Below are 13,740 nucleotides of genomic sequence, written 5' to 3'. Positions count from 1 at the left end.
TGTATTACTCATATAGTGGGTGTGAAATAGTTTGAGTGGGTGATGGATTTTTAATAAGACAACCCCTTAATCAGCACCAGAGTGGTGGACAGCTCCCTGACTGGGATTTTGCTTACAGATTTGGATTTGTGGTTTAACTCCTGGGCCCTTCCTTATCTGTAAATTAGGAGAATTACTCTTTTCCAATTACACATTTTTAAGCTGATGGCTCTGAAGCCTCTCAGAGGAATCAAACTTGCTATCCAACAGTGCTGAGCACATGGTAGGTGTTCAGCAAATTATAATTAAGAAATTGAGTTGACCCTCCTAGGTTGTGCTGTTTTAACAAACAGTGCTTTCAGATGCTCATATAATGAATGATACACAGTGATATATAGAATGAGATATGAAAAAGGTATAGTACTTTACAGATAAATATTAAAATATTCTCAAAAACAGAAGAGAAGAAAATGATTTCACATTCCACTATTATTTCAAGAACCAGTCTTTGGGGTTCAAAGCCAGTAACATTCCTTAGAAGTCAGCCAGCACAATTACCTAGTTAAGTATTCTGGACTGCTCTATGCGTGGTACGTTATGTGATTATGGTACATGATAGCCGCAACCCCAATTTTTCTTTCTGTACAATATCCCTCAAGTTAACAAAACTACTATAGAGTAGCTCTGGGTTTAAGATCCCTTCAATAAAGAGAAATACCTATCCATTTTCCACAGTGGAGAAGCTCAAGAGATTTTTTGTTTATGGATCAAAAGCATTAAGAAGGTATATTTTATTATAAATCTATATTAAACATATAGCTATTCTTTCTACAATTTAAGGCAAAAGAAATTGATTAATAGAGTGGTTTTAAGAAATATGAATTTTATAACTGGGATTAATCACAACAAAAATAGTCTAGAAATCTGACTTCAATATTTCCTAATAGCTGGTCCCAACAGGTATCTGAGCCTTTGCCCTCAGATTTCAAAGGGCTGCTGTAACTAATGTTTCTACTATTAAAAAGGAGAGTTTCACTCTGCTTGATAACTGGAAGAATCATTCACCTTGAAAATAAGAATGAGGAAGATAATTTAAGTTCTTTAGGCCTACATTTTGAAGAAGCGCTGTATTGTTCAAAAATGAAACACAAATGAAGTTTTATGAGGCTGATGAACACTGTCTAAAAGGAGCCTGTTCACTATATTGAAAGAAACAGCCATGGGAATGGCCAGAAAATAAGGGACTGGCACGTTTCCCATTCCTACTCACTACCAGATTCCAACCATCAGGGGGAAAAAACAAACCCCAAAATGAAAAACAAACAGAGGGGTGCCAGTGAATAGAGAGCTCAAAACAACATAATCCAGCAAGAGTATTAAACTACTGTCAAGACCATAAGGGGATTATCTTTCCACTAAATCTTTAAATCTCTACTCTTCCAATCTTGCACTACCCTCTAAAAACGAGTTTAAGACACAATGGTAAATTCACAGTAAACTCTAAAGAAAATCTCTCCATTGGTTTGGTCGCTTTCAACATGGGAATATGGAAGGGCTAGCTCCTGAAAGATGAAGAAAATGATGTGGTGATCATTGGAATGAACTTTCCCAAAGTTCTCTGGTTCAGATCCACGGCGGAGAGGAACCCATGTGGGTAAGGGCGTGCATTTCAGAAGCTCCCTCACCTTAACACAAAGGCACCTTGCAAATACGTCCAATGCTCTTGACTAATTTGAAAGTTAATGCTATCTGGTTGATTCCTTTTTTCCTCACTGCTTTAACATTAATGTAAAACATTTCTGTGAGCAGAAATCCCAAACCTTGGTGTCTTAGTGTTTATTTTAATTTAATTACATTGAAACTTTTCATTTCTATAATAGGATTGAAGCTTTAATTTTCACAGCTTTTGTCAGATATGTGGGCAACAATGTAATCACAGGGGAACGAAGCTACAAATGCACAAATTATGAAGCTCTGACCTTTCCGTCTCTTTGTATCTTGCTTTGAAAATCTGCTCACTCCACACCACAGATTATATGCAAGAGTCATCTTTTTGTGAAGCACATAATCTATTTAACCAGCTTTCAAGTAGTCAAGTCACATCGCGAGACAACGCTTGGAAGCCATTACTGCCCATTCATTGACTCCCGTGCACAGCATGCTGAGGAGTCCGACGCCCTTCGCCTCCACTCGGGAGCAGGAGTGGGGACATCCAAGGTGGAGTGGAGACACCGGCCCGGGAACCAGCCCGTCTGCACACCCTGCCTTTCCCGAAACAAAGTCATTTGCTCTCTGAATACCACCATGCTTTTGAAAAAGACATCCTAATGACATGCTATGGTGGCCGGGATTTGCCTCAGAATATGTGGGGGAGGAGCACAGAGACAAAAACAAGACTGAACGGGACTTGAGACCTTCGGAAGCCCAGTGAGGAGTGCACACAGGCGTTTGTGACCCTCTTCTCTCCATGCTTCTACAGGACTAAGCATTTCTATAATGCGAACAAAAAGCTATCTTGAATCCAGAAGCAGAGTTGAAGTGTCCCTTCCCCCACCTCCCATTTCCACAGAACCGAGGAAGTGCTAAATCAGAAGCAAAACAGATGATCTTCATTTTACAAAACTGCTCACAGATGACCCTCTACGTCTTCAGTCACTCACGAGTCTTCCTTTCCCATGTCTCCCGATGTCACTCGTCCTCAAGACAACTCCTTCCTGCTCCATGATCAATCCATGCAGAGCCAAGGCTAGCAGAGACAGCCAGCTTCCCCGAGCAAACACAAAACCTCTCCTCCCCCTACACCGAGTGAATTGCAAATGTATGCAGCTGGTCATGCTTCCTTCTCTGTGCTGCTCCCTGAGAAAAGCAGCGCACGATTGGGATATTCATGTCCGTTTCTGTTCAGGCAATAAATACGCACTGCAGGTGCGCCTGGGGCCAGGCACTGTCCGAGGAGCCAGCGATTGGGCAGTAACAGCATGAACAAGCAGGCCATGCTCGGGGAGCTCTCACTCTAGGGAAAGACCACAGATAACAAAAAAGCCAAGAAGAAAAATGTGCACTTGTTTCCCATGGTGGAGAGTGGCAGAAGCAGGCCTGGAGGAGAGCGGCTGGGGGTGTTCCCTGCAGGGGCGTTGGAGCACCTCTCAGAGCAAGCTCTCTGTAGTCCCTCTTGATTTTTTGTTGGTCCAGGTCTACTGACTCTTGGCTCATATTTGACATGATGATGACCCTCCCCCATGAGGGCAGGATCTTATCTGCCATTTTTCGACTGAACCCTCCACAGACATGAGAGACACGGCTAACGTCGATTGTGCCTTACACGTGAGAGGTCAACTCAGCACCGTGCACACTTTCATCTTCAGAGGGTATGATTTAGGCAACAAGAGCGAAGCAGGGGAGGAAGCTGAAGCCACGTCACTTCTCGAAAGTCCCTGAGTTAGCAGGCAGGAGAGGCAGGATTTGAACCCGAGCGGTCTGATCAGAAAGCCCACACACTGAGCCCTCTTGCAGACCGCCCACCCTCATCACAGACAGGCCTTCAGAAATCCACAGTTCGTTATTAATGAGGAAGTAAAAGCGTTTGTAGGAGAAACGATGCAAACCATCATTCATGGTTTTGCAAGTCGAAGTTAAAGGAGAGGGCCGTGCACTCGGAGTAAAGGCCGATGGTGTTGACATGCAGCCGTGCGCTGGGAGGAGTCGAGTCTCCAGAGGGCCTGGTGCAGCACTGGCTTTCTCAGCCGACCGTGTGGCAGACCCCCGCCGTGGCCATCGGTGTGGGCACATGTAGTGTGGACTACAGCTCCTGAAAAGCCTTCTTATACTTGGGGGAGATCTCGACATGGTGAGCAGGGCCTCCCCCGTACAGAAGTCAGAACAAATCCACAGCCACTCTCACAACTGTAATGCACACTATTCCCGGATTCTGCCAACGAGCCACGAGGCAACGGGAGACGGGCGTGGGGAGGGCCAGCTCCGGGAAGACCTCCCATTTCCTTCCACCAGGGCGGTAGCTGCAGAAACAGCAGGAACCACAAGGCCCCGACCCAGAGGGAGCACTGCAGTCGGGGCACCCGGGAGTGGGCAGTGACCGTGACGGCAGCTGGTGCGTCCACACCGGTTGGGGTCAAACAAGCCTCTTTGCCAGAAGACACATCTCCTGCTAGAGTCTAGCAGACTCAGCTGGGTGTGTCCTCAGTCTCCGTGTCCTTTACAGGATAGAGAAGCAGCAGCTGGGGAAGCAAGACTGAAACAACAGGGCACTGTGAGCCTCCGTCTCCCGGGACCCACACGTGGCCCCGAAGGCCTCCGTGCAGAGAAGCAATTCTAGTGGCAGTATTCACTGCGGGCCTTGCCGTACGCGGATCAGCTGGTCACTCCCAACGAGGGGGACTCGTACAACCATGGAACGTATTTGCCATCGGGGGGAGGAGGAAAGCGGTGTTTTAGAGCAAAGCAACGGAGCCAACACACGTGCTGCTGAGCAAAGACACGCCGCGGAGCCCCCACCAGGAAACCTGGTGGAGCCACACACTGGTGCACTCTGACCACATCCCCAAGAGAATGTTTCCAAAGGGCTAGCACACCCAGGGACCTGTCCGGCTAACTCTAGTTACACCCAGTTCTAGAACTCTGGACCCGTGGGAAGTTGGTCTGACTGGTTCCGCTGGGACCAGGAAGCCCACACAGACAAAGACCATTGTTACAAATTAACAAGAAGTGGAACAAAGCAGGAAAATCAGGGCCATCATATCTCATCAAAAATTACTTTGGCTTTAACTGTTTATGCCAAACGTGGCACACAGTATCTTGCAAAAGCAATGCCACCTTTGTAAGAACAGACCAACCGGAAGACTTCCACCGATAAGTCTTTCCTGACGAGGATGTAAGACGGCTACAGGTCTGCTCTGAAGAAGCTGGGAGCTTGCAGATGAGGAAAATCCAGGTTATCGTGGCCAAGAATCTTTTCAGAAAGATTCTTAACACTCAAAGCCTGTAAGCGAGCCCTCTTTTTTTCTTTTTTGTTAATGTTTATTTATGCCTTTCTGAGAGAGAGAGAGAGAGAGAGAGAGACAGACAGACAGACAGAACAAGCAGGGAAGGGGCAGAGAGAGAGGGAGACACAGAATGAGAAGAAGGCTCCAGGCTCCGAGCTGTCAGCACAGAGCCTTGACGCGGGGCTTGAACTCATGGACTGTGAGATCACAACCTGAGCTGAAGTCAGATGCTTAACAGACTAAGCCACCCAGGCTCCCCCAAGAAGGGCCTTTTTCACATTGGACGACACATTCTGAAACACTTTGGGGACAGCCCATGAGCATCAGGGAGGGTGTTTGGATTGCCAATGGTGGCTTAAACAAGGTCTACTGACTGGGGAGCTGGGGAGCCACTTCTAAGACACGAGGCTTCGGGTTAACTGTGGCTCATGTGATGCACGACCATTCCAGATTCACATGTTTCACTCAACCTCATTTTCTATGTTGGGTGCAACCTGCTACGAAAATTAAGTTCCTAACTTTGTACTTAAAAAGATTCTAGGTTAATAATTAATTCTATGCTGCAAAGGCTTCCAAAACAGGACTTGAGGCAGTCCGTGATAAAAGACTTACGGAACAAGAGTGAAAACAGAAACAGGGCACAGTAAAGAAGAGAAACACAATTACCAAACACCTAGGCTGACACAATTACCAAAAATAAAGAAGAGCCCCTTCAAGCTTTCTACTAGCTAAGTTCCAATAGAATAAAACATTCCCTTGAAATATATTCTTTTCTTTAAAAATTTTTTTTAACGTTTATTTATTTTTGAGACAGAGAGAGACAGAGCATGAACGGGGGAGGGTCAGAGAGAGGGGGACACAGAATCTGAAACAGGCTCCAGGCTCCGAGCTGTCAGCACAGAGCCCGACGCGGGGCTCGAACTCATGGACAGTGAGATCGTGACCTGAGCCGAAGTCGGCTGCTTAACCGACTGAGCCACCCAGGTGCCCCCCTTGAAATGTATTCTTAAAAGAATTCCCATTTTAAAGGTTTTTGATTGAACCATTTATGTTTCAGGTCCTTATCCAAAGAGAGCCAAGGGATATGCGGAAAAAGTTCTGCGATAGAAATTACAAATGAAATAGAGGGAAGAAAGTCTTCCCTGTATCAACAGTCAATAGAAGTCAAGTACAATCAATTGTTGACGATTGTTACTAATGTTAATTGGTAATTCAGTGAACCAGTTTACCTCAGGGGTGGTGATGGCAGCAGTGTGTGTGTGTGTGTGTGTGTGTGTGTGTGTGTGTGTGTGTCTGTCTGTCTGTCTGTCTGTCTTCCTTCGGGCTGGATGGTCAGGAGAAGGGACGTCAGTAACCTCCCTAATACGATCCAAATAGAAAACTTCTGGGGGATTTTATTTGCTCTGGTGTAAAGTGTAGTCAGTGTGGAAGGAAAACAAAGCAGGTGTCCCCACCCATCACCCCCACCCTCAACCTTCCTTGAAGGCCATATTTCACCAAGCTTTAGAAGACACCTGGAGGATGTGAATAATTCAAGACCCAGCCCTCCAATGAGACCCTGAAGAATGGACAGTCGAGATTAGTGTCTAAATAAAGGAGATTCATGTGCTTTGAGTCCCAAACAAGGGCGACAGACCTGATTTTCATTTGCCCAAGTGAGAAACGGGCGTGTGGCCCACAGAGAGACATGTGGAAGGCTGCAGAAACCCACTCGTTTGTTGGTTTGGTGTTTTCTTTCACAAAGAACACTTGATCTCAAATGAAGTCTGAACATTTTCTCTCAACATAAGCCTTCACTGTAAATGTAGACTCCAGTGCCTTTATAAAGTTCAATCCAGAAATAAGGTTAAAACCAGCAGGGAAGCAGAGGGTCCAGTAGTCCAGAAGGTACGAAGGACTAATCTGGACACGCACTGAGTTCTCAGTGCAGCCAGTAGTTCAAGAGGAGACCCCAGGCCAGGACTGCACCGTCCCTGAAACCCCACACATGAGGACAACAGAAAATAAACGGACCAGCCAAATGTCTGGACACAAATAGAATAGTGTAAATCCGTGCCTCTCAGTCAGAATGTCACTCAACAGTCTGTACATTTGCCTCCAATAAATGAGGAAGGTTGCGGAATTATGCAAAGGTTTTAGGCCTTCAATAAAACTGCTTGACAAGTGTAAAATATTAATTCAATCTGTCCAAATAGAAAGAAAATGATTAATAAAAAGGGTAGGGAGATAACATGAGGAAATATAAGGTGTTCCTCAGGATAAATGAGTTGAGGAATCATTAAAATTCTTATTACTTTGAGCAGGGTCTGAAGAAACCCTATCAAAGCAAGCAAAGTTCAAGAGAAGACAGAACCATTATTTCTAAATTTAAAGAAAACTTGACATTTTTCTTTGCAATCATCTGAATGGAAGCAGGTGATTGCCTCCCCAGGATAGATGATAACATGTCTTAAAGGCTACAATGTATGCTGATTATCTTAGGGCTTTGGTGTAGACCTAAATTACAAACTACAAGGTTTTCCCTTCATCTCTCAATGATCTATCACCTACGCTGTATGTCAATTACCATTCTCTTGTACGGGCTAAATCTTCCTGTCTTGTAATGGAGCTGTTTTAATTGGTTGCAACCTCCACTCCTTTTGGCATGGAGGAGAGAATTCAGAAGGGACAAGGTCTATAGACAATGAATAATGTGACGATTTAATGATTCTCCGGCTTCTACTCACCATGCTGTGTGAAGAGGTCACTGTGAATGATTTCAATCAAGCAGTACAGCTTCTGAATGGTCAGCAAACCCATGGGAACATTTAGGATGAAATCAGTAAACATTTTGCTAGAATGAAAAACACAAGTGAAAGAGTTTAGGGATACACAGCAAAATGATCCACTGTGTTCAAGACAGTACCTAGATGCAGGGTCATTAAATGGTCATTAAGCTCTACTAGAATATTGGATAATGCCCATTCTACAATATGGGCCAAAATCTCATCCAACAAAATGATGCTTTAAAATGTTGTTTTTCGCTTCATAGCCACTCAAATGGCTAGAATCCCAAGGAAAGACAACAAAAAGTGTTGGCCAGGATATGAAGAAATGGGAGCCCCCATACCATGCTGGTGGGAATGTAAATTGGTACAGCCACTTTGAAAAACTGCCTGGCATTTCCTGAAAATGTTAAACACAGTTACCATATGATCCAGCATTTCTACATTTCTACTCCCAGATATATACCCAAGATAAATGAATATATATATATATATATATATATATATATATATCCAACACACACACACACACACACACACACACACACACACACACATATATATATATATATATATATATATATATATATATCTCCAACACAAAATCTTGTACGTGAATCATAGCAACACTATCCCTAATACTCTAACAGGGGAAAAACCCAGATGCCCATCACCTGCTGAGGGGACAAACAATATATAAGATTGCCATAGAAGTCATCCATAACAAGGAATGAAACTCTGACCCATGCTACAGTATTGATAAACCTTGAAAACATTATACCAAGTAAAAGGAGCCAGACACAAAAGGCCACATATTGTACAATCTCCTCCACATAAAATGCCTGGAAAAGGCCAACCTATAGACACAGAAAGGAGATTCGTGGTTGCCTAGGGCTGGGGTGGGGACACAAAACGACTGTTAATGAGCACCAGGGAGCTTACAGGGGTGATCGAACTTCTAAAATTGCACTATGATGATGGTCACACAACTCTGTAAAGACACTGAACACCATTTAATTAAACACTCTGAACCTGGTGAACTTTATAGTGTACTATAAAGGTATTATATCTCACTAGAGATATTCTTCTAAAAATTTACTTTTACAGGGGCACCTGGGTGGCTCAGTCAGTTAAGCATCTGACTCTTGATTTCAGCTCAAGTCACGATCTCACGGTTCACGGGATTGAGCCCCACACTGGCTCTGCGGGCTAAAAGTGCACAGCCTGCTTGAGATTCTCTCTCTCCTCTCTCTCCTCTGTCTCCGCCCCTCCCCCAATTGTGCATACACATGCTTTCTTGCTCGCTCTCAAAATAAATAAATTAACATTTTTTTTAAATTTAGTTTTACAAATAGTCAATAAAACTATGAAGAAGTCTTAGAAGGAGGGTTCTTGTCAGTAACAAAGAAATGCCGTTCACCAGTCAATATCAGCAAGGTTCTGTAAAGGAATAATTCCAAGTACTGGCAAAGTTTGGGAAGACAGACACCAACATGCTTTGGTAGAAGGTTGCTTTGACTCTTCGAGGACAACTGGGTATTATTTGTTTAAAATCTTTTAAGAAAACACAAAAATGAAACAAAAAAAAAGAGAGAAAATGTAAAACCTGGTAAATCTATTTCACTGTTTATCCTAATGACCTAAATAAGGACAAGATACTACAATTAACCTACCAAAAAACTTGTCCTAGTGTGTTGTATAATAATAAAAACTGAACAGAATCCACTACCCATTGGTATAGCACAGTGGCATGTTCTTTGTAATTAAAAACCCAGGTTGGTCTCAAAGTACTGCCACCGACCAGCTAAGTTATCATGGACGAGTTACTTAGCATAAAAGTGGGCGAATAACAGAACCCAAGATTAACAACACATGGAAAGGCTTTGTGTAAAGCCTCTTCTGTGTGGAGAAAGCACATAATCGATGTCAGTACCTACGGTTGCTACCTCAGTAAATGACGGGGGAGCACAGGATACAACACCGTGGAGGTTGTGAGAAAGTATGTTGCAGAAGACTATCGCCCCATGTGAGAAAACAAGATGTTACGCACAGAAGCTGACTGTAAAATAAAGAATATAACTGTTCGTTTTTTTCTTTTTTTGCTAATGTTTATTGATTTAATTTGAGAGAGAGAGAGAGAGAGAGAGAGAGAGAGAGAGAGAGAACAAGCAGAGCAGGGGCAGAGAGAGAGAGGAGAGAGAGAGAACCCCAAGCTGAAAGCACGGAGCCCGACACGGCTCGATCTCATGAACCATGAGATCATGACTTGAGCCAAAATCAAGAGTCGGACGCTTAACAAACTGAGCCACGCAGGCGGCCCACCTGTGTTGAATTTTTTAGGGGAATACATGTGTACTTGTGTATGTGTATATATGTGCATGTGTGCAAATCCAGATCCTTCTAGTTATTTTTAGGTAGTAGAATTAAGTTTCACTTATTCTTCTCTGTGATCTCTTCTGTTTCACCGAAACATGAATCAATTTTCTAAATAGGAAAAATTCGCACATGATTTACAAGGTCATTTTTTTCTTTTTTAAGAAGTCAGTAGATTCGGTGTCGAAGAGGCACACAGGCATGTGTAAAGAGCCAAGTGACCACAAACAGACTGTACTGGCCCTGGAGAGGGGGTTCTTCCTGGGATCTCCAAGCACCGGTGCGAGCAGCCACTGTGAACGCTGCCCTGCTGATGCGTTAGGGTCTGATTCCCGTCCCCCGTGAGGACAGGCTGAGAGCGTGGCCATGGCCCATCCAGCCACAGCCTCCCTCACTGCCTCTGTTCCCTAGATCCGAAACGCTCAGTAAGAATCTTCACCAGAAGCACCCGGAAGATTCGTTAAAACCGAATGTCTGGGGCCCACCCCACATTTCTAACTCAGAAGATCTGGGAAGGACCCCAAGAGTCGTCATTTTTCTAACAAGTCCCCAGAGGCTGCTGATACCGTCTGTGCTGCAGGGACAGGACGATCCAAAGACCCAGGGCAGACGTGCTGCCAGTGGGCCCCTTCACTCCTTTTCTCGTTTAGGGAATGCTAAGCTGTGAGCAGTGTTTTCAGTGTGTGGGAGCAGGAAATAAAGGTGTCCGTGCAGGACGCTGAATCCTAGGCACACCAGAAACCTGGTGATTTGTGGAGGAGGCCTCCCGGAAAGACCCCGGCCCCTCACTGCCCGGGCATGAGTAACCTACCATGGATGTAAAGAACGGAAAGGGTGACCATTTTTTACTCAGTGTAACCACTCAGGGGACACACGGACCTTGACTCACGTTTAGAGGGGCATTTGGGGCTGCTAAAAACGATGCCAATCCCCTGCAGGTAGTTTACAGTGTCAAATGTTAAATCAAAACCAAAATCAAAAGCAGACAAGGGCTGTGCTTTAGATGTCTGGGGTTAAAAAGGCTGCGTGTCCCAGTGGCTCACAACAGTCTCGTAGAACGCAGGCTTCCTTAAGTTGGCACACGTAGGACTGGGCAGGAAACACAGGTGGAAGAAGGAAGGATTAGGTCCCAGCTTCACTCCTTGGTCTGAAAGCCCAACAACCAGCTTCCTTGAGGTTCGGTTTGATTTGGTTGATATTATCTTAGGTGACGACACCCAGCCCTCAGTTAAGAGCTCACAAAGAAGCCGAGTGTGTTGGGCAGGGTGGGGCAGTGAAGAGAAAACCTCCTGTGTCAGGTATTTTAGGGGCTGAAAACACAACCAAAGCCCAACCACCACAGTGAAATTCAAATTCAAAAGAATAGAAAAAGCCAACTCTGTATGATCTACCCATTGGGCTACAAACAATCTTCTAAACAAAATACTCTGTGGGGTGATGGATGATGTCTTTTCCATGTAAAGTCATAATTAGGGAAGTGTCACAGACATCATGACCAGCATCTGTTCTAGAATGATCCAGGGCACTGACCTCTGGCAACATGAGACTGAACCTCGAGCCTCCCATAACTTCGATGCACAGAAAGGGGGCAAGATGAAGAACGCGGGAAGACCGCACCTTGGGTGCTTCCTTACCTGAGCTCTTTGGGATCGAACACCAATTTCACATCGTTGACAATGGTTGGCAAGTATTTCAACGCTGCCCCCTGCAAACCAAGAGCAGAGACTGCTGAGCCTCACGTAGTTTGGCAAAGGTTAATACAAATCTGTAATTACTCTGAAGAACCACAGACATCCCAAGAGGAGAAAGATCACTTTCTAGGTGAGCAGAGGAGATGGTCGAACACAACAAAAACAGAGCAAACACGTCTAATCCACCAACAGTGGAGATCTGTCACATGGTTATCTTGGCACATAAGAATTTAACAGAGGCCAACATTTATTGCCTGCCGACAAAACGCCTATACTGTGTGCAGCTCTTGCACGATTTCCTCCTTCACCCTCACGAAGCTATGGCAAATGAAGACGCGTGTCCCTCTGAAGAATGCTCTATCATTCAAATCACTGCAAATCCATCATATTCAACATTTAAAACGATTGCCTTTGTTCCGTTCCAAAACTGTTTTCTGTATATCTGTGTATCCCTTAATTAGGAATCTTTATTTCTTTTCCTTTAGTAACCTTATCTCTTGTATTCATATTTTTTATCTTCTGGAAAACCCACACTCTCAAAAACCAGAGTGATAGTAATCGTGATAGACTCTACCACATGCTATGTGCTGTGCTAGAACCTTTGTATATTTTATCCTTAATTCCAACGGAGCTCTGACAGGGAGCTGGCTGTGTTGGACGGCAAGCAAACTGCCAGTGGAGATGTCAATTACTTTGCCCCCGATCACACAGCTAGAGCTGAAGAGAGAAGTACAATTCAGTTCAGTGGGAAGCCAGAGCCTTAGCCCCCTCAGCTGTGACCTGACGGGAAAAGTTCTTGGATGTTCAGTCTGACCGTGGTTGCCCCACCTCTATCTGTGACTCTATGTAACTCCTTGTACCGGGCTGGGCTCCACCTCCCAGAATGAAATGGGGGAAATAATACGCATGCCAAGTACATCCTGAGGTGGCATTAAAGTTCAAGATAAAATGAAATGAGAAGAGGGTAACACTTTAAACACTGGAAAATACTACACTTAAGGCACAAACGATTGTTAGCATTATTTTCTGAAAGCAAAAGGTAGTGTTTAAAAAAAAAAAGTCAAAATGGAGTCACTTGTGCTAAGTAAGCCCCATGTCAGCACCAAGACTTCATACCTAAACTAACTGCAGTTTTGGCCTCTCCCAGGAATATAATCTTAAACTAGTCAATCTGAAATTTCCTGGTCAGCACAATAGAGGTTATCCACCTGTTAGACCCTTTCCATCCCTCAGAGAAAGATCGAGGAAGGCTGCTCTTTCCTTTTGCCTATAACAGTCTCATTTTGTACAGCTCTTCAGGGCTCCTTTCTACTTGCTAGATGGGTTGCTGCCCGATTCACAAATTGCAGAATGAAGCCAATTAGCTCTTCAAATTTACTCAGTTGACTTTTGGTCTTTAACAGCAAAAGCCCACTTTAACATACTACACTGAATATATATGGTCAGCCGATCTGCAACAAAGAACACAAGCACCTCCCCCTCAGCACCAAATGAAACTCATCCCACACCTCACACCCTATACAAAAATGAACTTTAAATGTATCACAAATCTCAAACATAAAACTTAAAACTACACAACGTCTAGAAGGCACTTAGAAAGGACACCAAAAGCACAATCTATGAACGAAAAAGCGGGGCACCTGGGTGGCTCAATCGGTTAAGCATCCAACTTCAGCTCAGGTCATGATCTCACAGTTCATGGGTTCAAGCCCCACATCTGTGCTGACAGCTCAGAGCCTGGAGCCTGTTTCAGATTCTGTGTCTCCCTCTCTCTCAGCCTCTCCCCCACTCGCACTCCTCTCTCTCAAGAACATTAAAAAAATGAAAGCCAAAGAAAAGAAAAAGAAAAATTAAAGTTCACCAAAATAAAAACTTCTGCTCTGTAAAACGCAATGCTAAGATAATGAAAGATGAGTCACACTCCGGGAGAAA

At 44.3% G+C, this 13,740-nt stretch overlaps 1 protein-coding gene across 4 annotated transcripts in view; it reads right to left on the bottom strand.

The window, feature by feature from the left end:
• The window catches only part of DOCK1 (dedicator of cytokinesis 1), a 530,259-nt gene that overhangs the window by 331,503 nt on the left and 185,016 nt on the right, over window positions 1-13,740 (bottom strand). For all 4 annotated transcript variants that reach the window (XM_043597859.1, XM_043597860.1, XM_043597862.1 and 1 more), the window contains exons 24-25: window positions 11,752-11,822; window positions 7,706-7,812 (exon numbers count right to left, since the gene is read on the bottom strand). In XM_043597859.1, coding sequence (XP_043453794.1) covers window positions 7,706-7,812; window positions 11,752-11,822 — 178 coding nt within the window. The remainder of the gene's footprint in view (window positions 1-7,705; window positions 7,813-11,751; window positions 11,823-13,740) is intronic.

This window comes from Prionailurus bengalensis, chromosome D2 (assembly GCF_016509475.1).
Source record: "Prionailurus bengalensis isolate Pbe53 chromosome D2, Fcat_Pben_1.1_paternal_pri, whole genome shotgun sequence".
Lineage (NCBI taxonomy): Eukaryota > Metazoa > Chordata > Mammalia > Carnivora > Felidae > Prionailurus > Prionailurus bengalensis.
This window is presented reverse-complemented; position numbering and strand designations above follow the sequence as displayed.